At 43.8% G+C, this 26,666-nt stretch overlaps 2 protein-coding genes and 1 pseudogene across 3 annotated transcripts in view; 2 read left to right on the forward strand and 1 right to left on the reverse strand.

Annotated features, from left to right (window-relative positions):
• citb (citron rho-interacting serine/threonine kinase b) overlaps positions 1-26,420 on the forward strand; it is a gene marked incomplete at its 5' end in the record, with an annotated part of 73,918 nt that extends 47,498 nt beyond the window's left edge. The window contains 16 exons of the mRNA XM_083785073.1: positions 263-443; positions 6,506-6,594; positions 6,969-7,073; positions 7,572-7,741; positions 8,679-8,723; positions 10,196-10,276; positions 11,289-11,424; positions 12,595-12,734; positions 13,481-13,573; positions 13,810-13,918; positions 17,842-17,970; positions 19,216-19,296; positions 20,119-20,197; positions 20,883-21,059; positions 24,887-25,175; positions 26,316-26,420. Of these exons, the coding sequence (XP_083641199.1) occupies positions 263-443; positions 6,506-6,594; positions 6,969-7,073; positions 7,572-7,741; positions 8,679-8,723; positions 10,196-10,276; positions 11,289-11,424; positions 12,595-12,734; positions 13,481-13,573; positions 13,810-13,918; positions 17,842-17,970; positions 19,216-19,296; positions 20,119-20,197; positions 20,883-21,059; positions 24,887-25,175; positions 26,316-26,339 (1,928 nt within the window). The 3' untranslated portion in view covers positions 26,340-26,420. The remainder of the gene's footprint in view (positions 1-262; positions 444-6,505; positions 6,595-6,968; positions 7,074-7,571; positions 7,742-8,678; positions 8,724-10,195; positions 10,277-11,288; positions 11,425-12,594; positions 12,735-13,480; positions 13,574-13,809; positions 13,919-17,841; positions 17,971-19,215; positions 19,297-20,118; positions 20,198-20,882; positions 21,060-24,886; positions 25,176-26,315) is intronic.
• LOC310872678 (pre-mRNA-splicing factor 18-like) lies at positions 1,828-2,732 on the reverse strand (annotated as a pseudogene). Its single transcript has one exon. The product of its transcript is annotated as a pre-mRNA-splicing factor 18-like (transcript).
• On the forward strand, positions 3,391-5,292 carry LOC310872679 (signal transducing adapter molecule 1-like; the record flags this gene model as incomplete). The annotated part of the gene is made up of 1 exon (XM_083784724.1): positions 3,391-5,292. One exon carries the CDS (start codon positions 3,391-3,393, stop codon positions 5,290-5,292), a length of 1,902 nt encoding a protein of 633 aa, XP_083640850.1.
• Positions 26,421-26,666: the final 246 nt, after the last annotated feature.

The raw sequence follows: 26,666 nt of genomic DNA on the forward strand, positions 1-26,666 counted from the left end.
CCCTATTCATTGTCCTTTGCTTTTCACAAGTAATTTCATGGCCAAAGAAATAACCTCATTCTGAAATACCATGTGATTCTATGCAATCAGAATTTCTTATGAGTTTCTTGCTTATTTCCTGACACCCCCACCTCTCCCTCAATTTATGCCACTTCCAAAACATCACGGATCCTGTATTTCAAGTTTAAAAAGGGGTGCTTTCAGGGAGAGATGCCAGAACCGGGTGGCGTTAACTCATTAAGATGTGCTTTCTCTCCATCAGAATGTCACGCTTTGTGCCATCCGAAATGCTCACCCTGCCTTCCAGCTACCTGTGGGTTTTCCAGCGACTGTGCCCTGCACTTGACTGAGGGTCCGTGTCGTGACAAAGGCAGCTCCCCTAGCCAGCAACTCAAAGAGGCCAGCGGACACATGCGCCTGGAGGGGTGGATGAAACAGCCCAGGTTAGTTGTATCTTTGTATCTTTCACATTGTTCCTGTCAGTGGGAAACCGGATCTCCATATTTCTTATATAACTTGTTGTGTTTTCTTAAATGAATGCCCTACTTTGTCATACAATAGTGTTGCGCAAAAGGAGCAAAAATAGCCGATCTAGATCTTTTCATTCATTTATTTCGATTTTCTTTCTTACATAAACAAAGGAACAACAGTGTACTGTGTACATGCCACAATTTGATACACACATAAGACACTTAAAAAAATTAAACTAGAAAAAGTGCCCCTCAGGGCACAGGTCTCCACCAGGGCAGGTCAGGTTGTGGCCTGCTGGTGGCGCTATAATAGGCCAATGTGAAAAGGGTGCCATTTCTTCTTACACCTTGGATGGCAATTGAATGATTTGAGGCATTTTGTTCCAAAAATGTGTTTTGCAAAACTCCACCTGTTGGTGGCGCTATAACATGCCAATGTGAAAAGGGTGGGATATATTCCCCAGCCTAGTAGGAAAGTCTGTGAAAGATTTCACCTAAATTGCATGCTGTGTTCATAATTTGAGGCTTTTTGTTCAAAACGGGCCAATCCTGCAAACTTTGAAAGCCAATGTTAGCCAATTAGGATGGAATATGAAATATCGGACAGATCCATCTTGGAAAACATGAGTATAGAGATAGTGTGTAACGATTTGCAGGATTTTTGGACAGAATCTGTAATATAAAAAAAAATGTTTTTCAAAAGTCCTGGTGGCACTATAACAGGCCGTTCTGGAAAATTTGGGGCAGAGGTTCATCGTTGGCATCCAGGGAGTGTGTGTGTGCAAAATTTGGCACCGACCGGGTTAACGGTACCGGAGATTAGCTTGTAACAGAGGGACGGACAGACGCACACACACACACACACACACACACACACACACACACACACACACACACACACACACACACACACACACACACACACACACACACACACGGAGTGCAGAACATACTCTCTCCCTATGCCTTCGGTCTGGTGGAGACAAAAATCACACCTGTGTGAAGTGAGGGGCACTCTTATTATCATCTCATTCCGGCCAATCACAATTTGCATCCTCAACTTTGTCATCAATGTTTGTGTTACGCAATGTTACGCAAAGTTTGTGTTTACACTATGACGTAACATTTTACGTAATTTGACTATGACGTAAAATTTAAATTGACGTAAAATTCTCCATTCTCCATTGTCAATGGGAATTTAATGTTTGTGTAGGACAAAGTTTGTGGACACACACCAAAAAAACTGGACATAGGAGGGGCTAGCACCCCTCATGAACTAAAAGCTTGTAGCTTGTAGATCAATTATCTTTTTGAGCAGTGACTTTGGAGTGACTTTTTGTGTATGTGTGTCTGTCTATTAGTCGGTAGTCAGGACATGTGGCACGTGTTTGGAAAAGATCTTTCCTCGCCGTGTATGATCATGGTCACACCGATGGGCCAAGGAGCAGCTGCATTACCAATGGCTATCTGCAGAGACGCATAATATTCCTTGACATATTCTCTTTCCAACATGAATTTCATGATATCCGTGATTGACTCTTTGACGTCAGCTGGTAAACTCTTCTTTCTCAGCTTCCTGAAGAGGGGTTTGAGATCTCAGTTTGTGAGTGAGTGGCGATCAGCAGCTTGACCTGAACACTGCGCTTCCACATCGTCCTCTCGGCCGTTCAGATCCAGACCCAGAAGAAACCTCAACACTTGGTAAATTATATCCTGGTCACGATTGTCATCTCCTGTGTCCAGACAGGTTTTTCCAATAGTCTCCAGTTCTTCTATGGTTGTATTTTCCTCATGAACTTTTAGGTCAAACTGTGTGTCTATTTCTCCTGGCTCTGTTTGCCCCACAATCTCATTCAGGTACTGTTGGTCAATCTTGTTCAAGGCTGCCTTCGGGTCATTCCTCAATCCCTTGTTAACTTCTGGGGCCAGAATCTCAATCTTCTGTAGTCTTTGGAAGACACCGTAGTCTGATTCTCCAAAGAAACGGACAGGCTCCCCTTGCTTCCTCAGCCGTCGGATTACCTCCTGCCGTGACAACGGCACCTTCTCTTCTGTAAACTCCAACTCCAACCATGGATTAGATGTGGTGGATGGCTCATTTTCCTCCTCCTTATCAGTCTTATATCCACATCTTTTGAAATGGTCCTCTTCCTCCTTGCGTGCCAAGTCAGCCCTTTTGAAGTATTTCTTTGTATCGTTAACAAGCGATCTATCTTCGATGAGTTTTCTCTTCCTTGCGACCTCAGCCTTAAGTATGTCCATTTTAACAAAAGTCCTCAAGCGAAGTGCTACCCACCTGTGACAATCCCAGCTGCTCAAGCGGAGTGCTTCCCACCTCTGACAATCCCAGCTCCTAACATTTCAATTCTTTGCCCAAAAGAGTGATTATAGATGACAGTCATAGATGACTGTAATCAGCCCAAATATGGAGCCATATTTCATACATCAGCCCAAATATGGAGCTATATGTCATCAGCCCTGATCCATTCCTGGATCAGGGCCCACTTGAATAATCTCTGAACCCACCCATCTGACCACACCCACCTGACTACAAACACGGCAGCCGTAAGGCACGTTTATTCTAACGATCAAATCAATCCATTAAATCCATCCAAATCAATCCATTTTCGGCTTGGATCAATGGCACTGACATAGAAAAGGTCCTTTTCCTGTTGATCAGTATCACACAGTCTCTTATTTGGATGTCAGATAGTTGGCAACCCTACTTTAGAGGCTCCTGCGCAAACCGGCGTAGTTAGACATGCATTGTTGTGTGTTTGACATCACACCGTAGCGCTGATCAGTCTATAAAAGGTAAAAGAAGTCTTAATACTCTGCTCATCAGAAAGAAGATAATACATTGTCTCTCGTTGTATGATACACGAACAGACTAGATAAGTTGTTTTCTATTTCTTCAGCCATGAATATCTTTGGGAAAAACTCGTTCGATAAGGATGTGGAGCAAGCGACCAGCGAGATAAACGCCACAGAGGACTGGAACCTCCTTCTGAACATATGCGATAAAGTGGGCAAGACACGTGGCGGTCCTAAAGAATGTTTACGCGCCATCATGAAAAGACTCAACCATAAGAATTCCCAGGTGGCCATGCAGGCCCTCACGCTGCTGGCCTCCTGCGTTGCCAACTGCGGTAAAGCTTTCCACCTGGAGGTGTGTTCCAGGGATTTTGCCAACGAGATCAATGTTGTGTTGAACAAGGGCAACCCCAAGCTCGTGAAGAAACTGAAGACGCTGATGGTGGAGTGGGCTGAGGAGTTCCGCGACGACCCACAGCTCTGCCTGATTTCCGCCATGATCAAGGATCTACGCGACGCAGGTTTCATCTTCCCCCCCGTCGCAAAGGGCTCCTCCTCCTCCTCGTCCTCCCAGGCGGCTGCTGCCGCTGAAAAGAAAGTCAAAGCAAGCCTGGCTGCAGCGGCGGCGGCTCCTGCTGTCTCTGCGAGCAGAAAGGAAGAGGAAGACCTGGCCAAAGCCATTGAGTTGTCGCTGCAACAGCAGCAGCAGCAGCAGCAGCATACATCATTTCAGTCCGGCCTCTTCCCTGTCACCTCTTCCATCAGCTCCACCTCCAGCCTGACGTCCTCTTCCTCCTCCGTGCACAAGGCGGCGGCCGATCGAAGGAAGATGCGAGCCATCTACGACTTTGAGGCGGTCGAGGACAACGAGCTCACCTTCAAGGCCGGGGAGACTATCGCCATCCTGGATGACAGCGACCCCAACTGGTGGAGAGGGGAGACGCACCAGGGGACGGGGCTCTTCCCGTCCAACTTTGTCAGTGCCGACCTCACCGCCGAGCCCGAGATGACAACGGAGTCTGTCACCAAGCTCGACCCGGAGCCTGCACTCATTGACGAGGAGAAGATGGACCGGCTCCTGCAGATGATCCAGGGCGCCGATCCCACAGACACCCGGTCTGATGCCGACGTGGAGTTCCTGCGACTGGAGGCCGCCTGCAGCCAGATGGGACCTCTCATCGACCAGAAGCTGGAGGACATAGACAGGAAACACTCTGAGCTGTCAGAGCTCAACGTCAAGGTGATGGAGGCCCTGTCTCTGTCCGCCAAGCTTATGAATGAAGACCCACAGAGCCAGACTAAAGACCCAGCGTATGCAGGCTACTCTATGCCACATAGCCAGACTAAAGACCCAGCGTATGCAGGCTACTCTACGCAACAGAGCCATAAAGGCCCAGCGTATGCAGGCTACTCTACGCCACAGAGCCATATAGACCCATCGTATGCAGGCTACTCTACGCCACAGAGCCAGACTAAAGACCCAGTGTATGCAGGCTACTCTACGCCACAGAGCCATAAAGACCCAGCGTATGCAGGCTACTCTACGCCACAGAGCCAGACTAAAGACCCAGCGTATGCAGACTACTCTACGCCACAGAGCCAGACTAAAGACCCAGCGTATGCAGACTACTCTACGCCACAGAACCAGACTAAAGACCCAGCGTATGCAGGCTACTCTACGCCACAGAGTCAGACTAAAGACCCAGTGTATTCAGGGTACTCTACGCCACAGAGCCAGACTAAAGACCCAGCATATGCAGGCTACTACTACATGACGCCACCTGCTAACCTTGTGGCTCAAACTCAACCTGTGTATTCGTACCAACCCGCGGCGAGTGTGGCGCCGTCGTATTACGCAGCACCCGTGGAGCAGCTTCAAGCCCCCATGACCGTCATGTGCGCCCCTGCCGACCTTAATGGTCACGTCTACATGAGACCGCCGCCACCCGTCTACGGCGCGGCGCAGCCTCACACCCCCAGTGGCGGAAAACGGCCGTCGGATGTTTGACAGACGCAAAGCAGTTTATTCTCCCCTTTTTTTAAGCGGTGCTAAACCGATCCAACATGTGACTGTGTTTGGGTCGGGTGTCTTACTGTGTGTTTGGGTTGGGTGTCTATTAGCCGGTTACTGTGGTTACCGTTATGTGAGATCATGTGGGTCTATACATGATCATCGTACTGTACATCATCATGATAAAATGCACCACTCACTTCACATGGGTGTTTTCTTTTTTAAGTGAAAGTGGTTAAAGCGCTATTCAACTTTAAAGCACTGTCATTTTGACATCTACTCTGACCCCCTGTTCTTCTGTTGCCAACGTATTGTCAGTCAGGTCCTTATTTTAAGGCGAAAATTACCCGGCTGGAACCGGAAGTTAGAAAACGGCTAACGGATCATCACACAATCTTTTTATAATTATAATAAACGTACATTTTGGAACCGCAACCAGCTGCACTTTACTTTTTCAACCTTTATTTAAATTCTCTAAGAGATCATTGAGGGATACACTCACTTACAATGATGCTGAGATTATATATACATAACTACAATGATACAACAAAGAAAAACAATAAATTAACAGCAATCAGTTATCACAGTTATATACAGGTAATGTGCGGTTATCAAGTACATTTCTAAAATGGCGTGTTAAGTGTTAAAATTGAAAATGTAATTGAATTGAATTGTTAAGTTTAAGTTGGCAAAAGGGAGAGAAGGACTAGCCAATCAGAGCGAGTTAAAATGTGACTAGGTTCCAACCAGGTCTTTATATACTGTATGAAGATGTGCCAATGATTATTGCATCTTTCAGTCAGAGAAGACCAGTCCACATTATCATACAGGGTACAGTGATGAGTGTTGTAGTTGTGTGACTAGTAATAATAAACCTTAGAGCTGAGTGGTAAACTGAGTCCGGAGGCTAGAGTTCAGTTCTAGTTCTAAATATTATTCTCTGGTATCGGTATTCAGTATTCGGTATCGGCAGAAATGGTGGTATCGGGATCGGATTGGGAACGAAGAAATCGGGACCTAGTATTAACAAGAACTTGTGACAAAATAATAGCCATTAGACATACAAGGTTTCCGGTATGAGCAGGTTCCTCTCGTTTGTATTGGAATGTGTGACACGAGCCTTGACAATCCACAATGTAGGCTATTAATAGGCAAATACAGTACAGTGAATAATTTCTTCTGCTCCTGTAATATGGTTGTGTGATTGCAGGAATGGGAAGCGAGGCCAGGGCTGGGAGAGGAAATATGTGGTCCTGGATGGGACTAAAGTGTCCGTCTACGAGATAGAGCCGAGAGAAGGTTGCTCTCTTCTGCATTTTCATCACATGCATGTGCAACACAGTGGAAGTGCAAACAATTACATTGTACTGTACAAGCCCACTTAAAGTGACTGCTACCCTCAGGGTTCTGTTTCTAAGTGACAGTTTGGTTTGGGTTTAATACCACAACCTAAAGGCTTTTTGGGTTAGTGCCTACAGTATACTTTGTACTTACACTCTGTTGTTACTCCTATTAGGGAGAAATTAAGTACTTGCATGATATTTATAATGTATTTACAGTACTCCTGTAGGTTAATACACCTGCTCATAGTATATTGGGATCAGTCTGTGATAAATTACTGCTCATATATTGGGATCAGCCTGTGATCAAATAAGGTGTTACCACTCTTTCAGACTCAGTGAAGCCACTGGAAGAATTTGACCTGTGTCCGTCAGATGGAGAGGTGATGGTGCACGGGGCCGTGGGAGCGACTGAGCTACCCAACATCGCTAAGTCAGGTACACAAAATGTATTTGACCAACCAGCCTTCAATGTCTGTGATGGCTGTGTTCTGTATTAAACATTGCAAAGCATTGCGAAACAAGAGTGATGCGAGGCTGCGGACTAGCTGGCACCAACTCGGGACTCCTGGATCTCCGCCATGTACAGCAGTACAGAATCTAGAGACATTTTAACAACACCAGGGGAAATGGGGAACTTAATTTATATTCATCTTCTTTTCATGACGAGTAATCAATCTTATTGCAGTTAAGTCAAATAACTTAAGGGATCATAACTTTCTAATCTGTCATGTTCTTATATCACCACTGCACATGTGTTCTAATCTGTACTAATAATGTCTTAAGAAAAGGCATCATTAATGTTGCTAAATTAAACAATTCTGTTTGTTGAAACCATGTACAACAATTTTACACTCGACTAGAACCATAGCAGCGAATAGTGATCATCAGACACCCTCATAGCAAACTCCATTGTTACCTCCTCTCTTTGCTCAGATGTCCCATACGTGCTGAAGCTGGAGTCCTTCTCGCACGCACCCTGCTGGCCCAGTCAGGCCCTCTACTTCATGGCCCCCAGCTTCCCCGACAAACAGCGCTGGGTGGCTGTCATGGAGTCTGTGGTGGCAGGGGGGCGTACCGCTCGGGAGAAGGCAGAGGCAGACGCAGTGAGTACCTCTGGGGGGACTATTAGCTCTACTCTCTGCCCATCCTGGAAGGTCTGCCGACACAAATCATTGAGGTTATGACCGCAGTCATACGTTACTGTCTTCTTGGCTGTATGGATCTGGCTGTAGCATTTTTTACTGTGTGGGGGTTATTCATGAGCCATTGTCTGTAGAGGGATTATTCATGAGTCATTCTACAGATGCATACACTAGCTTCCATTTTCTCTCAGACATTGATTTTATTAAGGCATGGTGAGTCTAACATTGCTATTGTGTTTATATGGATGAATTCCCCCACTGCTCCTCTCTGATTTCACTTACATGTGTCGTTTTATTGTCCCCTTCACACTCTCTCTCTCTCTCTCTCTCTCTCTCTCTCTCTCTCTCTCACTGTCCTCTCTCTCTCTCTCTCTCTCTCTCTCTCTCTCTCTCGCTCACTGTCCTCTCTCTCTGTCTCTCTCTCTCTCTCTCTCTCTCTCTCTGTCTCTCTCTCTCTCTCTCTCTCTCTCTCTCTCTCTCTCTCTCTCTCTGTCCTGTCTCTCTGTCCTGTCTCTCTGTCCTGTCTCTCTCTCTCTCTCTCTCTCTCACTGGCCTCTCTCTCTCTCTCTCTCTCTCTCTCTCCTCTCTCTCTCTCTCTCTCTCTCTCTCTCTCTCTCTCTCTCTCTCTCTCTCTCTCTCTCTCTCTCTCTCTCTCTCACTGGCCTCTCTCTCTCTCTCTCTCTCTGTCCTGTCTCTCTCTCTCTCTCTCTCTCTCTCTCTCTCTCTCTCTCTCTCTCTCTCTCTCTCTCTCTCACTGTCCTGTCTCTCTGTCTCTCTCTGACTCTCTTTCTCACAACTGTTTGTTGCTTTTTCCATCATGCCACTATGTATGTCCGGTATACTGGTAATATATGTTGTGTTGATTTACCCAATCCATTGGGTTTCATTGTGCACATAGGCTGCTGTGTCCAAGAGACAAATGCTTCTGTCTCCCCTGGTCCAGGTAAAGAGTTACAACGATGCAGAGATGCAAGACTCACTGACACACACATAGACATGCACAGACACACCCACGTTCGGACACAGACCTGCACACAGACATGTTCACACAGAGGCGCAGAGGCGCAGAAACACACAGACAACAGGGGTGAGAAGATTACATTAAAATGTAGTCAGTTAACAGATGACCTTCTTGTACCGGTAATTTGAATCAACCTTTGATTACTTCATTTAACTTACATTTATCTTGTAGTAATTGAAAGTACTGAAATTAATCTAGCTACGGCATTTATTAGGTTACTAATTAGTGATTACAATTGTAATATGTTACCAATTACATTTTGAATGAAACCTTCACAACATATACAAATAATTATATACAGACACACTTTATTCACTCACTGACACACACACACACACACACACACACACACACACACACACACACACACACACACACACACACACACACACACACACACACACACACACACACACACACACACACACACACACACACACACACACACACACACGTGCATATTTCTCACAAGGAACACAGTGATGCATGTGTCTGACATTGTGCTTGTATGTCACCTTCCCTGCTGTGGTCACCTCACCGCTCTACACTTGTCACTGTCCTCTCCTAACCTGTCATGTTTTGTATTAACACTGTGTTGATGTGACATGTTGGCATATTGACTGTTGCAGAAATAACACATATTGTAGTCCTCTTTTATTTTATTAAAAAAAAAAATTACGACCACTGTGCCTCAAATTCTCACACGCTAAGACGTTTGGCCACCTTTGGGGTGGATCCTCTGACAGGAGGACAGGGGATCAGGCAGTGGGGTTTTGACTTGCTTATTTAACCGTCTGTGTTCCTGCCCTGCCTCCTCTTCTGCCTCAGAACACTGTGTAGATATGGGGGCATAAGCCACATGATTTGGACCTGACTTCACAAAGAGAAATCACTTGGACTTTGACTTATTAAGAGAACTCAATTTGATTTTGACTTTGATTTGAATTATGTGGCTGTTTTGCATGGACATAGTATTTTAATTGCTTTCAAAGTTTCTTTGATGCATTCTAATAATTAATTCTATTAGAATATAGAGATTTTTGTTGATATATTTTAATGCACTAAATCTAACAGGCAGATCTTAACCAGCATGACTGTATTTTATCTTGTGTTTCAACTGTAATTTATTGGCCATGCTTAGTAGAAGATTTGTCGACTTGACCATAATAGGAAGCTTGACTTGGGACCTCGACTTCATGATTCGATATTTGTGTGACTCGAGCAAACATGACTTGGTCCCAGCTCTTGCACTATTTCTGTTCCTGCATATTCCTTCAACCTTCCTACCCTCTCTCTTTGTTCTGTTCCTTTTGCTCAAGACTGCCAGCCTTCCTGACTGTGTCATCTTGTTGATGAACCCCCTCTAACTCGTTCCCTTCTCTCTCCTTCTGTAGAAGCTGCTGGGGAACTCTCTGCTAAAACTGGAGGGAGATGACAGGCTGGATATCAACTGCACTCTCCCTCTCACAGATCAGGTGCTGGCGATGTGCAAACAATGGAGAAAATACAGCTCTGACTTTTATACAGTTCATAACAATGAGTAGAAAAATCTAGTAGCCCAGTAGAAGCTGCCGGTTGACTGTATCAAAATTCTGCAAGAAGGATGAGGATTGGGGTGCCCGCTGGCCATGCCACATATAGGCTTTGGCCTGACAGCGCATTGCGTGTTCGAGTACCGTTCATGACGACCTTTTCTGTATGTCTCTCCCCTTCTTTCTTTCCTGTCTATCTTCACTTGATACTATCAATAAAGGCAGAAAAAATGAAAACAAATCTTTTAAAAAAGGACGAGGATTGAGGGGTTGGAGGCAGCCTGAGCAGTATATTGTGCCTCTGTGACTTTCAATAGAATATAGAATAATAAATGTATAAATAATACATTTACTGTGAGATATGGAGAGAGAGATATTTAGAAACAACTCATTCAAGAGTTTTGAAAGGAAAGGACCAAGTATTGGTTTTCTGAGCTTACAATTTTGGCATTTAGCAGACACCCTTTTCCAGAGTGACTACATTGTGCAAGATCGTCAATCAGCATGTATTGTGATGCAGTATAAGGGTCAATTAGAACTAAATGGAAACAAAGGATGGACAGTTTTACACTTAAAGGAGCATTCAGTGATTTGGGGGATTTGGAAAACCCCCTGGTCCTCCCCGGTAACAAGATGTGCACATGCACGCACTACAGTGGGGGGGACACGCAACAGACCAACCGCACGTGCACCAAGGCCCGCCACCGCTCGATCGTGATTGGAGGAAGGCCCTCTCTATCCTGATTGGATGAAGGCTGGGCCACCTAGCCAAAAACGAAAACTACAGTGTTTTGACCCCAGGGGTTAACTGGGGACAGGGAGGAACTCCTTATATGGCCAGCACACTCTATAGTATAGGGAGGATTATCACAACAAAACAAAAACAATAAGTGATATTTGAATTAAGTCAAATCACTGAATATACCTTTAATGTGTAATCTTTTCTTGTGTACAGATAGTACTGGTGGGCTCTGAGGAGGGTCTGTATGCCTTGAATGTTATCAAGAACTCCCTGACCCACATCCCCGGTCTGGGATCAGTCTTTCAGATCCACATTGTCAAAGAGCAAGAGAAGCTGCTGATGATTGTTGGTGAGCACTCTGATTGTATTGTCAAAGAGACAGACCAGTGCTAAAAGAGTACATGACGCCTTTTAATGAAGAAACAAAGTGTCTCGTGAGCTGTATTAATTGTTTTATAGTTTCGGGGGGGGGGGGGGGGGGGAACAGGTCTCTTAATATCAGTTTCTCGTAATTCATCTTAGCACTAATTCAACATGTGTGTTAACTGTCAATACTTTTATGCATAATATTTTCATTCCGTTTTAAATGCACTTTTAGTTTATACTATACAATAAGACCCCCTTTCCACCGGTTGGTTCCCAATGGGAACCGGTTCAGTTATTTTTGGTTCTTAGTCCAGTGCTCCAAAATTGGTGGGAAAAACTATTATTAAATTGTTTATAGGATCAATACAAGTAAATTAATACATGATAACCTTCCACAGTAGTAGCTTTTTCATATTTTCGATTATTCGATTATTTTCCTACATAATGCCTCATTTGCATATTATTCTTTTTTTAATTTGTAATACAATAAATTATTGTCTTCGTGTAAGTACTCATTGGGGAAGTTTCATCGTGATAACAATCTAATATAGGTATGGTTTTTCCCCACTCAATTCATAATTAACGTACCAATTTTGGAGCTCTGGCTCATGGACTAAGAACCAAAAAGAACTGAACCGGTTCCCATTGGGAACCAACCGGTGGAAAAGGGGCCTATGTGATATGGATTGACAGCTTATTTAGGTACCCTCACAAAACACATGCCGTAATCCTGGTCTCTATACTGCCTCCCGCTGGTCAGCTGGGGCGCCTGATGGGAGGGGAACGGAACTGGTTGGAATAACGTGTTCCTTCAACAAGCTTCGTCCTACGGGGAAAACTCCCCCTGTCAGGTGATAAGAGAAGTGGCCTGCTCACTCCTCCTCATGCATTGAAGGAAGCATGAGCTCAGTTCAGGGCTCTCCCTAGGTTGGCAGAGGGAGAGTAGCGCTCAGGATTACAGCTTAGGCAATTGGCACCAGGTGAAAAATGATAGATAGTCATCTCTGTGGATATGATCTGCTATTGCCATATTCTTTTGTCTGTGCTGAAGTGTGATTGATATTTTAGTTTTCACTTTTTATTTGAACATTTTAGCACTTTGCCTTGTTTTTCATCAGATAAACTAAAGCAGTTGTCTGTCTGTGACCTGTAGGGGATGAGAGGGCGCTGTGTCTGGTGGAAATAAAGAAAGTGAAGCAGTCTTTGGCCCAGTCCCACCTGCCTAGCCAGTCTGATTTGACCCCTTATATATTTGAGACTGTCAAGGGCTGCCACCTGTTTTCATCTGGAAGAGTAAGCATCTTTAGGGGTGTTCCCCAAAATTGCTATCTATACAGTTACCCCTTATCCCTAAACCTATTTGCCATTTTTTTATTATTTTGAAAAACATTTGAAAATAGTTCATATAGTCAATCTACAAGCTCACGTGTCGATGTAGATAGTTGAACTATTTTAAAATGTTTTAAAATGTTCCTTCAATTTACATCAATATCTTACAGTACACAAACTAGGAAATCGTCACCTTCATAAAATAATGGACTATGTCATTTTTGGTGGAAATTCATATTTTTACCTAAATCAGCTCTCCATGATACTGGCCCCCTCTGGTAAAATCGCCTATATCCTTATTGAAAAGAGTAGTAGTATAATGGCCTATGTCAAGAGTGGGACCTAGGGCTAGGCCATTTTATGTTGCCGAAGTCAAAAACAATGTGGACCTAAGTCTGGAGTAAGTCACTTAAACTAGAAATAAAGTCAAAACACAAATTGGCCTAAGCTAAGCATCCCTCTTATGTTGCATAACTGACAGACAGTGTTATTTGTATGTCAATAGTCTTTTTGGATGAAATTATTAAAACACATTATTGTTTGGTTTCGTTAAATTTTTCTATTTTCATTAAAACATTGCACAGGCTATTTGAGCAAGGTGATGACATGCAGAGAATTGATTGCTTGATTTAAGAAAATGGAAGTTCTAATCATTAGAACTTCCATTTGAATGAAAGAAGTAATTTAATAAATGTTTGTTTTGCTTTCAGATTGACAATTTGCCCTGTATATGTGCTGCTATGCCTAACAAAATAACCATTCTGCGCTACAATGACAATCTCAACAAATTTTGCATTCGTAAAGTGAGTATATGAACACTTATGTCACATTATGTCAGACATATACATAATGTACTGTGATATAGCCTACAGTGTAATGATCAGATCAGACAGATGTTGTAGGTTTATGCTGATAAATCATGACTTTAAACCAAACAAAACACATACGCAAAGATCATTTGGCTTCTAGTCTCAATGCATCTGTTACAGCCACAATACTGTGTTGCTATATGACATGTCACATTAATTTGTTCTTTTAGGAGATCGAGACTCTAGAGCCATGCAGCTGCATTCATCTGACCAGCTACAGCATCATTATTGGTACCAACAAGTTCTATGAGATCGAGATGAAGCAGTTTGTACTTGAGGGTGAGGAAGCTATATACAGTAGGAAGCTATGTTACCACAATCTTTATGTTAATAACCAGTAAGACGCCCTGAGGATGAGAAGCGCACGCATCCTTATTTTCTTCTTCCCAGATGGCCTCTTGGTACCCGTGGGTTGCGGAAGTATAATAACATTGGGTCACCTTAAAATGGTCTCATATAAGAATTGTGGTCCAAAAATAAACAAACTGTCTCTGCAATATTGTTGGGGAAATAGGGAGGTAGCTCTGTATTGTTTACGATAGTCAGTCAGTCATAGTCTGTTGAGTATTTTGCCGTCAGTAACATTAGTGTTTTCTCACCATCAGTTGATTCTTCATATCCATATGAGTGAATACGCTGGGATCAACAAATGACATTTGTTTATTTTTGGAACAGAGTTCTAATTTGACTTCAATGCTCTACGGCTGCCCCTGATAGAACGTTCTTACCTGAGCTGAAAGTTGACATGGTCATTTATCAGGGAGGTTCATGGAGGTGTACAACTGTTGGGCTCGTGCAACGTCTTGGAAATGGAAAGCAATTAGATGATGAAAAAATAGGAATTTTAAAAAACGTGTTTCAGCTATGCTCTTCATCAGAGCATGCTCTGATGAAGAGCATAGCTGAAACACGTTTTCTTTTTCAGAGCATGCTCTGATGAAGCATGCTCTGAGCATGCTCTGATGAAGGCTGGATGTGCTACCTTTTTGGAATTTTTAAAATTCAAATTTTTTGATGTATACTGGATTTGGGTTTGGCACTCCACTGAAAACCATTGCTGATGCACAACCTCTTTTTCTCATTCAATTAGATGATGAATTAGAATTATTTTTATTATTTTTTCATCAAACTACAGTGCCATACAATACATTACACTGATCCCCAAAGAGTGAGTCAAGACCTATTTGTGGGTCGTGCACACATTTGTGAGTAAATAGGCCTTTATTTTTGTTTTTAAATCCCCCAAAATTCAAAAATAATAATAATTGTAAAACAATAATCATGAATTTTAAACAAATTCAATGATTTGTCATGATTTTTTTTCCATACAAATTCCATTAGGGGCACGGTGGCACAGTTGGTAGTGCTGTCGCCTCACAGCTAGAAGGTCCTGGGTTCGATTCCCGCTCGGGGCGCTGTGGGTGCTGGCGGCGTGTTTCCTCCTCCGTGTCATCAGTGCCCATACCCGAAGGCGGGGTTGGCGAAAGAGCCTTTCTGCGTGGAGTTTGCATGTTCTCCCCGTGTCCCCTAGGGTAGGTACCCTCACAAAAACATGCAGTAATCCTGGTCTCTAAACTGCCTCCCCCTGGCCAGCCGGGGCGCCTGATGGAGGGGAAAGGAACTGGTTGGAATAACGTGTTCCTTCCACGTGCTACGTCCAACCAGGGAAACTCCCCCCTGTCAGGTGTAAAGGAGCAACTTGGACACTCAAGCATGAAGGAAGCATGAGTTAAGTCCGTTGCTCTCCCCAGGTTGGCGGAGGGTGTGTAGAGCCCAGGATCACATTAGATGATTGACACAGGGGTGAAAAATGGGTTACAAAATCGTGGGATAAAAAAAAAATACACATACACAAAAAAAACAAAAAATACACATACACAAAACAAACGTGTCGCAACATGTCTTGCTATATCTGCTATTTTCAGTAGTTTGGGTCCCGGACATGCAGACATGAAATTTCTCTTTGGGTTCCGAGCTAAAACAAAGTTTGGGGACCAGTGCAATAACTTATCTAAACTAGAAAAGTCGCAATTTTTGAAAAATTGCAAAGTGTGGTTCACGCAATCGCTTACATAGGCCCCTCCCACTATCTTTGCTAGCCGATTACAATGTGAAAATGGAATTGCTTTTGGCTCTGGGTTGATTAACCCACCCGCGACATCATGGACATGTGATTCAAATTTGGGATGGATTGGACATTCTGTTCATAATTTGTGGCATGTTTTGTAAACTAGGCCCCTCCCACTAACTTCGGATGACAATTACGGCCAAACGATACGGACTACCAACATTACGCTTGTGGTGTTTTAATCAGATAGGTCCAGAGATCGTGTGTACTGATTTCTGTGAGATTTGGACAAACTTTGTAGGTTTAGGATCAAAAAGTGTGTTTTGAAGAAAATTCAAAATGGCAGAAAATCTATCCTGACACAAATGGGCGTGGCCTATATGGGGATATGCGACCCAAGGAATCCAGGGGGGAAAGAATTTAGATTTTACGACCTACGGTTCAAGATTTATAAGCCAAAACATAAAGTGGGCTGTTATAGCGCCACCATGAAGCCGACCGATATAATTATGAGTTAATTAATTTTAGTAATTATTATGAACCTCCCCTCCGAGTTTTGTAACTATGCCCTTACAGTGTGTTTTGGTGGGCCTTGATGCTGTCGTAATGCCTGATTTTACACTTGCTGTGTAGATCTGCTATTTTCAGCATGCAACCAAGTGTAAAATGACTCATGTTGGATCTCTTGTCCACTAGTCCCTTCCTGACATTTTAGTCTAGGTTTTATTGTCTCCACCAGGCCGAAGGCATGTGGGGAGAGTATGTTTTGCACTCCGTCCGTCCGCGTGTCCGTCCGTCCGTCCGTCCGTGTGTCCGTGAACAGCTAATCTCGGCCACCGTTAACCCGGTCGATGCCATATTCTGCACACACACTCCCTGGATGCCAACCATGAACCTCTGCCCCAAACTTTCCAGAACGGCCTGTTATAGCGCCACCAGGAGGCCGCTTTGTGCAAAACAAGTTTTTGCACAGTACACCTACAGATTTTGTCCAAACATCACGCAAATTGGTACACACTACACAGTCTCTCTAGAGCCATTCAACGAAACGGGTCTTTCAGATTTATCAGACTCCATCCTGATTGGTTAAGATTGGCTTCCAAAGTTCACAGGAGTGCTCAGTTTCAAACAAAATGCTGCAAATCATGAACACATCGCGTGATTTCCGTGAAATTGTGCACCCACATTCCCACTAGGCCGAGGACGAAATGCCACATGAACAATTTCAACTCAGCCTCAAGGTGGCGCTATAACTGGCCGAAAAGTGTTTTTACCTCTAACTGCACGGATCTATGGATAACCTGGTGGAGACCTGTGCCCGGAAGGGCACTTTTTCTAGTTTGTTGATGAAATTGTCTTGGTTTTAGTCATCATAGCGTAGTTTCCATTTAGTTTCCATTTAGTTTTCGTCAGTGAAAAAAGGTAGTCGACGAACATTTGTATGTTAGGTGTTTGTGTGTCCAACATTACATTATGTAGGTTAGGGCAGCGCTACTCAACCATTAACAGTACATTATGTAGGTTAGGTTAGGGCAGCGCTACTCAACCATTGACATTACATTTTGTATGGCCCCTACACACTGTAGGAGTTTTAAAGTTGTCGGCGAGTCATCAGATCGTTGTGCATTTCACACTGCAGGAGTCTTTTTTTTTAATCGGCTGTCATTATATCTTTGTGGCTTTCACACTAAACGATTGATCGCCGACCAGGCCACCAGGGATCACACACTGCAATAGTTCACCAAGATGCGATCCAGACCTGATACATATATACATCATTTGTTTTTTATTCCAATTCATTTTCACATGCACATGCAGGATTGATACGCGCGAGACCCACACAGGGCACATCTCTCTCTCTCACTCTCTGCGTGCATGCCACACACACAGGAATAGCCAGGCTACACACGGCGACATGTTTGTGATAGCGCTATAGCGAGACAGGACGTTATAATCTTGAGTTTCATTAAATAACTCTGTCTTAGTTAGTTGCGTAGTTACGTACATGGCATAAACATGGCAGTAGTGCATCCATTCATTGAAGTACCTCTGTCTTGTGGCCTTGTTGGTGGCAGTAGTGCATCCATTCATTGAAGTTCCTCTGTCTTGTGGCCTGTCTTCTAACTCTCCATAGAGTTCCTGGATAAGAATGACGTGTCTCTAGCCTCGGCGGTGTTCACTGCCTCCTCCCACAGCTTCCCCATCTCCATCATGCAGGTGGCCAGCAGCATGCAGAAAGACGAGTACCTGCTCTGTTTCCATGGTGAGCTCACAACTCCTACACACACATACACACACTGACGCACGCACGCACGCACGCACGCACGCACGCACGCACGCACGCACGCACACACGCACGCACACACGCACGCACTCACCCACTCACACCAGTACAGTGGTTTAAGACTGTTTGAAATGTCAACATTTGCAAGGAAGCGTTCTAGTTTTTAGAAATTTACATTACAGTACCTGTCCGAATCGTAGTAGAATTTTTTTTTAAAGTGTTCCTTGGCTTCATACTATAGGCTATCCCATAACTGTATGGCAAGGCTGGAAGGGATCCTTATATTCTGTTATTTTAATTTAAGTTTATTTAAGTTGAACTTCCTCAGCCATATTGCTTCTCTTTCCCAAGAGCTTCCCTTTATTTTTCTCACTTTCCCAAGCTCTAAAACATCTCCCAATATTTATGTTCATGAACACAGACTCAGACAGATAAATGGAGTCAGTCTGTTTAGTTCATCTGTTGCCTGAGATTCTTGATTACCATGGAAGCCAAATGCACCTATAGTACAGTAAACGTTTCAATTTCAAAACATTGGACAACAAGACTGGGTGAAAACCTAGTATGGATTGGAACTTGTATGACTTCATACTATACTCCATGGGGGGGGGACCGTCGAGCCGATTCTACTCTATGGCTCCGAGACATGGACACTTTCAAAGAAATTAGAGAAACGGTTGGATGGCACTTACACCTTCTAATGCAAAGTCTGTCTTGGAAGAGCCACCCCATCGACTAATCTAATTTACGGCAACCTTCCCCGTGTTTCTTCACTAGTACGATCCAGAAGAACACAGTTTGCCAACAATTGCTACAGAGCTGACAATGAGGTTATATCTTCCCTTCTTCTCTGGAGTCCTGCCTCAAAGCAGACCAGAGGTAGAAAACGTTGTTCCCTGATGTCATCGCTAGGGACACATGCATCAGTAAGCAGGAACTGGGGATGTCAATGAAGGACCGGAAAGTCTGGCGTGGCATTGTGAAATCCATGATCTCGACTGCGGTCGAAAAATGATGATGATGATGGGGACAAAAGGGACACAGACAGACGGGTACAACGGGTACTCTGATAAAGCAACAAAAGAGGCCATACAAATATAAATGCCATAGTATACCATTAAAACATGAATAAGCTAAACTGTCACAACTGGACACAGGACTGTATAACAATACAAGAAACACAGACATTTTTTTTTCTATAATCCAGTTTCATTTGTGTGTCAGAGTTTGGAGTGTTTGTGGATGCGTACGGACGAAGAAGCCGCACTGAGGACATCAAATGGAGCCGAGTCCCTTTGGCCTTTGGTAAGGAACCATCCAGCCTCCCATTATGAAAAGCACACACACTGTGTTGAGCCTGATTTATATTTAAGGTCCTTACACACCAGGTGCGTTGTTTTTGTGCAATTAATTCGCCAGATAATATATTTGTATGAACTGTTTTCAGTGTTTTCTGGGTTTCCTCATCGGGAATAAAGGCATCAGCCTGTATGAATGACGAATCAATTATGAAAAGTTTTGATTAGAAATATTGGCAGCGTTTATGTTCAATTTATTTTAATCATACCCTGGTACATAAAAGCCTTTTAGTCATACGAGCCACACCGACAATATCCAATCTGCTATTCTTTACACTGGACACTGTTATACGACACAGTATAAATAAGGTGTAGAACAGGGTTGCCCACACTTGTTTGACTTGAGAGCTACTTTCAAGAGCAGCTCAACAAAAACATTATCCGGGCGCCCGCAGGTGAAGTGGTCCACTCGCATGCCACATACAGGCTTTGGTCTGACAGCGCGTTGCGTGTTTGAGTCCCGTTCATGAACTTATGATGACCTTTGCTGTATGTCTCTCCCTCTTTCCTGTCCATCTTCACTTGATACCATCAATAAAGGCAGAAAAGCCAAAAAACTAATCATAAAAAACAATATTATCCCATTGCTGAAAATATTAGGTCTTTGGAATAGCGGCACTGACGTTTTTGTATATTATAACTTTGTAATGCTACTGACATTTGTCACAATGCAAAACAAAGTTTTGCAAAAACAAAGTTTTGCATTGTGGGTTTGAGAATGATTATATTGATTATATTATGTAACTACTTCTATTCCCCTGCTGATTAGCCTACAGAGAACCCTACCTGTTTGTGACATACTTCAACTCCTTGGATGTCATTGAGGTTCAAGGACATGCAGCTCTGGGGTAAGACAAAACATAATACCTGATATATGTCTTGATCTGAGAAACCAGTAAGACGCCCTGGCCCCTGAGATCGCACTGAAACGACAGGTCTGGGAATGCCCATATATGGACCCTTTTGTAATTCTTAATTGACGTTTTCGTTCCAGGTAGGGCATAAAATGTGTGCTAATTAGTAAGGCCAGGCGGGGCCTCTGGCCAGCCCAGTTAGGGCCCGGCCTTAATTTTCAAGCCTGTTGAGAACTCTAGTTTTCGCTAGCTGCCGGGCGCGGTTGCGCTAATAACTTTGGGGCGGGCACTGTCTAGAGTTTGAATGGACAGATACCAGTCAAAAGGGAGACATCAAAGAGGAAGGAGGGGTGGGGAGGAATGTCAGAACAGGTCAGCCCCATATGGAGATCTAAGGGTTTGAGGTCAGATGTACTATGTAGAGTTGCTGGCCACCTCCATATATGATGATCCAGTCTTCTCCATGTATGGCTATCCAGGGTTTGATGCAGTGTCGTGATCTTCATATATGGAGACGGCCATATATGGAGCGTGCCATGAGGCGTGATGGGCGGACGGACTGACGGACGGACTGACTGACTGACTGACAGGTTTTGCCTGACAAGTGTTGTCTGATTGAAATATCACAAAAAATGATAGATTTCTCAAATGATTTGATGCACGTTTATCTTTCTTCCAGGCCTCCGTTGCTGGCCCACCTGGACATCCCTAACCCTCGCTACCTGGGGCCAGCCATCTCCTCTGGAGCCATCTACCTGGCGTCTTCCTACCAGAACAAGCTGCGGGTCATCTGCTGTAAAGGCAGCCTGATCAGAGAGTCCGGAGAGCTGCAGCGGAGCGGCTCCAGCAGCCGAGGGTCAGCTCCTATGTCCTGTCCCTTTGACCTTTGTCCCTTTGTTTAGCTCATTAAGACCTGAGGTCGATTCTACAAATATTCTTAAATCCTAAAAGTTTTCTGAAAACCTGTTTCTCTATCAGTCGTTCTCAAAATGTTATGTATTTGGCCGCCAACTCCCATCTCAAAATATGTTGTTCCATGGACCCCCAGAAGCAAAGAGAGGAAAGATATATAAGTTAGAAATGTTCACAGTGAAAGAATATATATTCAAAGATTTGCACACATTTTCACGATTTAAAAAGAATAGCAGATCTATAGACCGATTCCGTAGCGGGTCTCATGGTCGCAGCCTACGTATTTCCTGTAGGCGGACTCGACGTAGCTGCGGGGGTAAAACCCTCACCAGGCGCACCTCTTCCACTACAGTGAACGGCAGAGTGACTGATGTTAGTTTGCCTCAAACTTTACTCCTTTACCTGCTTTTTTACTAACACTAACATTACAAAGATGCCCAGAACATCAAGATGAACCTGTGTAGTTTATGGCTGCTCCAACAGTAGTGGCAACATAAAAAATAAAAAAAACGGAATGTCAAAATATCCACCGTGGTGGCTGAGACCAGAGCCATTGAGTAATGGTTGAGACAAAGCAGTGAAGGGTCCTGAAAGATACATAATTTCTTACCCAATACCCAATCTTTCTGTTTTATGAACACAAGGCTGCTGTATTTTATACCTCATACTAAGCATTTAAAGTATGAGGTATAAAGTACAGCAGCCTTGTGTTAATAAAACAGAAATATTTGGTATTGGGTAAGACTGGCGTTATGTATCTTTCACTGCTTCGTCTCAACCATTACTCAATGGCTCTGGTCTCCGCCACCGTGGTGGATATTAGACATTCCGTTTTTATTTAATTTTTATGTTGCCACTACTGTTGGAGCAGCCATAAACTACACAGGTTCATCTCGATGTTCTGGGCATCTTTGTAATGTTAGTGTTAGTAAAAAAGCAGGTAAAGGAGTAAAGTTTGAGGCAAACTAACATCAGTCACTCTGCCGTTCACTGTAGTGGAAGAGGTGCGCCTGGTGAGGGTTTTACCCCCGCAGCTACGTCGAGTCCGCCTACAGGAAATACGTAGGCTGCGACCATGAGACCTGCTACGGAATCGGTCTATACGCTTGTAGTGCGGCACTCGATGCAGCGCTATGAGCTTGTATATCTGCTATTTTTCAATAGCTAAAGTTTAAAATAATGGTTAAAGTGGTTAAAAGCTAAGGTGACACAGATGCGTCCCAGGTCTGGTTAGCTCATGTGGTTCGCAAACTTTTTGTAAGTGCAAGTGGAACCTCAGTCAGTGTTACAGACCCGTAAGGGTCCATTTGGAACACCGTCAAGGAACCCTGAAGGTCCCTGGACACCACGTTGAGAACCACTGGTTTAGTTAATTGTTTATGTATTGTTGTGTTGCTGTTGCTGTTTTCTAGAGAATCAGTTCTAGTCTACCTTTCCGTCTGGTGACGAACAAAAGGGGCTTAAAATGATTGCATACATTACCAGGATTGCCTTTGTTAGATGAAACGCCCTGATATAATTGGAAATATGCTAAAATGACCTTCGAATGCACAACAGTACAAGGAGAACTGAACAATTGCTATCAATTTACTGGAGAACTGAACAATTTTAGGCTATCAATTTACTGCACAGGCCAACACTGCCATCTGCTGGATAAAAACACATTTTGCCTTTATCAGTGTGAAAGAAAGGAAATGCATAGAGGGTTCACATAATAGACACAGTGCTGAATAAACCACTTAAGGCCCTGGCGCTACACCAAATCAAAAGGCCCCTGTGATTTGCGTAACACAATCAAGAACGTAACTTTTTGCGTTCGTGCGCCCAGTGAATGAGCGTACCACCAGCACTATCAGCACTGCTCCCATAGAGTTATAAGGCTGCTCCCAGAAGCTTTATCTGCTCCTGACCGAGTGGTTAAGTCTGTCTGTCTGTCTGTCTGTCTGTCTGTCTGTCTGTCTGTCTGTCTGTCTGTCTGTCTGTCTGTCTGTCTGTCTGTCTGTCTGTCTGTCTGTCTGTCTGTCTGTCTGTCTGTCTGTCTGTCTGTCTGTCTGTCTGTCTGTCTGTCTGTCTGTCTGTCTGTCTGTCTGTCTGTCTGTCTGTCCGTCCGTCCGTCCGTCCGTCCGTCCGTCCGTCTCTCACTGGCTTGCCCAGTTGATCTGAATTTGCACACAGACATGACCATTCCATTATGCAGGGCCTCTCAAATTTAACAAATGTAATGCTGTTTATTAAATGTATTAGTTATTACATTTCTCCATTCACTTATAAAGGGAAATATCAATTCAATCCCATTCAAGTATTTCTGACTTGGAGACCATGGGCTCCATTTTCGTCACCGCTAAACCCCTTATCCCTACCTAAACTTAGTTTTTGTAAAAACAAATTTGAATAGTTCAACTAGCCAATCTACATTGACACGTTGTGAGCCATTTTAACTATTCAAAAATGTTTAGCAAAATAGTAAAAAAAGGCAAAGAAGTTCAGGGATAAGGGCTTTAGCGGTGACGAAAATGGAGCCCCATAAGCGCTATATTTACAAAACATGGAGAGGAGCTTCATAATAATTAAGAAAATTAATTGCAAAATAATTACATCAGTAGGCCTCACCGTGGCGCTATACCTGCCCACTTCTGTACGTCTGGCTGTCTGTACATGTGTAATCTACGTAACTCGAGAACTGTTCGCCGCACCGACTTCAAATTTGAGTCGGTCGGGACCCACGGTTGTCCTGAACTGCCCCAAAAAGGCCTCTGCCCGGGTCTGGACAGGACCCCTGCCCAGTATCCATATATAGAGCAGGCCTGTTCTGATATCATTCTGACGGCTGCATAGACTCCATATTTGGGCATGCCTGACAAATAACTCCATATATGGGCATAAAAGGGACACAGACACAATATCTGGGTGGGGCATGCATTTCCAACTTGCATCGTTCCAAGTACTGTAGGCCAGTGCCCAACGGGCACCGCTGTAGAGGCTACAACGGTCACCGCCCTAGTAACAATAAATCGAAATTTATTTTTCTCTGGATTCCTTGGGCCATATCTCCCCATATAGGCCACACCCATGTTTTTTTTTTTTTTAACCTTTAAAACAGTGTACAAGTCAAATTTCACAACAGCCAAATAATACATCCATGACATACCTCAAGAAACCTATACAAAGTATGCAACAAATCTCCAACAATGGTACACTAACAATGACCATAATAACCATGTGCGTTTAGAAAGATTTTCCACCATTTTGAATTTTCTTCAAAGCACAGTTTTGCTCTTCCACCTACAGATTTTGTGTATCGTTCGGCCATAATCGCCTTCCAAAGTTAGTGGGAAGTGCCTATTTTACAAAATATGCCAAAATCCCCTCCAAATTACTTACACAACATGATCACAGGGGTGACTTGACATTGTCATTGCCTAGCAAAATCAGTGGGAAGGGCCTATATTTCCAAAGGCATGATCTGTGCGATCGAGGCAACTGCAATTTCCCCAGAATATTGCACCTTTCCTGTACCACTTGATATGATTTGATAATATAATATGATCTATTAAATCGCATTACTCACACAGTACATAATTTGGTGTCCATATAACGGGTAAGCACTAGTTTTTTATTTTCTTTAAAAAAAAGAACATTTTTCAAAATGACAAAAAAATACTACAAGCTCACAATGTTTGGCCTGGCAACGCCTTATGAGCTTATACATCGGCTATCGCTATTTTTGAACTATCGAAACAACTTTCTCTCTCTTGATATGGCCTCCAACAGCAGTCCCAGTAAGCGAGGCCCACCCACCTACACTGAGCACATCTCCAAGCGTCTGGCCTCGGGTCCCGGTAGTCACGAGGGTCTCCACCGGGAGCCCAGCACACCGCACCGTTACCGAGAGGGCCGCACCGAGTTCAGACGGGACAAGTCCCCCGCTCGGCCACTGGAGAGGGAGAAGTCACCTGGCAGGGTGTTGGACAGCCGCAGGGAGCGGTCCCCTGGGAGGTTTGGAGACAGTGCCCGACTGCATGCAGGCTCCGTCCGCACACAGCTAACCCCCGTCAACAAGGTACCATAATGCCCTAGAGAGGCAGGGCATTGGTTCTCAACCTTTTTTGGGATCAGGCCGGGTCCACTTAACTTGGAAATCTCCAAAGCGTTAGATAAGCATAACTCAGGTATACTCCTGGTCAGTGAAAGCAAACTGTCCCTCACACACATTACCTAGTAGGAAGTGTTCAACACAATGCAATGAGATATCCCTAGCCCATCAGTTTGGTGTCCGGTACTGGCAGCGTACATTTTCAGAGAATGTTATGTGATCAATCAATTGTTTGTGTTCTGGCTTTGATCAATTTAACTACTTTGTTGTTGTTCCTTATTTTTAGCAGTATCATAATGCAGTATCATAATGAAGGTTAAAGGTTGAAAGAATGACTACCACGATCATTTCTTACATTATTTATTTTAAATGTTAAATCATCGTTAAATTCTTAGTGTTATTATTTGGGGGATCACTTGCAATATCCTCATCGCTCGCCAGTGGGCCTACCTTGGCCCACAGGTTGAGAACCACTGAACCCTAACCCCATTAAATAAAACGTTGTTGTTATTGAGTGGTGCAACCACTCCATTGCGGAGCTATGTGTGTCCCTGTTGTGTCAAACCATGTGACTCCCATTGGAAATGAATTGTGAGCTTGCATCAGTAAACCCGTCAGTCTGTTGTAAAGGTGTGAGTCAGACCTATAAGGCCTGACTTGTAAACAAACCCTTTCTTTACATCTAGCATGCATCAATGTTGTATGCTAGATGCGAAGGTGTGAGTGAGGCCTAACACACACACTCACACACAAAAATTCTTGAACACAAGTGGATGCGCAAACTTGGAAAACTCTACAACAAGTGCTTCAGGATACAGATCACGGGTACAGAAAGCATCGCCTTCTCCATATGGTGACTGCCAATTAATGCAGACACTGAACAGAATTTTGCCGATGCCTTAGCTCTCGGCTTGGGCATGCCTGCAATCTGCAGGCCCCTCACGACTGATTTATGGACATTACCAAGGCTTCCAAATATGAACACAAGTAGTTTACATTTGTAGCCAAGCTGTATAATAGCATGCTTAAGACGCTGGTACTTGGTAAGGAATGCCTCTTCCAGTGGATACAGTAAGGTTAACACTTTGCTCTTGTTCACCTTTGCAGGTCTGGGATCAGTCATCAGTGTGAATGGATGGAAAGCTCTGTACGCTCTGCACATACTCTGACCTGGCAGCCACATCGCCTGTAAATACTGCAATGTTACTTCCTCCTTGACAACACACAAGGTTGCACTGGGAGATGTTTCCTTCTTTGACCATCTTCTCTTCTTCTGATCTGTGTGTTGTACACACACATGGTCCCAAGGCATATATGGGTGGCAAGAAATCTATGTTGATCACGTGGATCAAGGATATTTTATTTAAAACATAATCGAAAGTTGTAAATATTATCATCTCTGTTTTTATAGATATAAATGGGAAGAGTAGGCTGGAAAAAGCCATGTATATTTTTTCT

Source organism: Protomyctophum parallelum (genome assembly GCF_964188405.1).
Source record: "Protomyctophum parallelum genome assembly, chromosome: 15".
Classification (NCBI taxonomy): domain Eukaryota; kingdom Metazoa; phylum Chordata; class Actinopteri; order Myctophiformes; family Myctophidae; genus Protomyctophum; species Protomyctophum parallelum.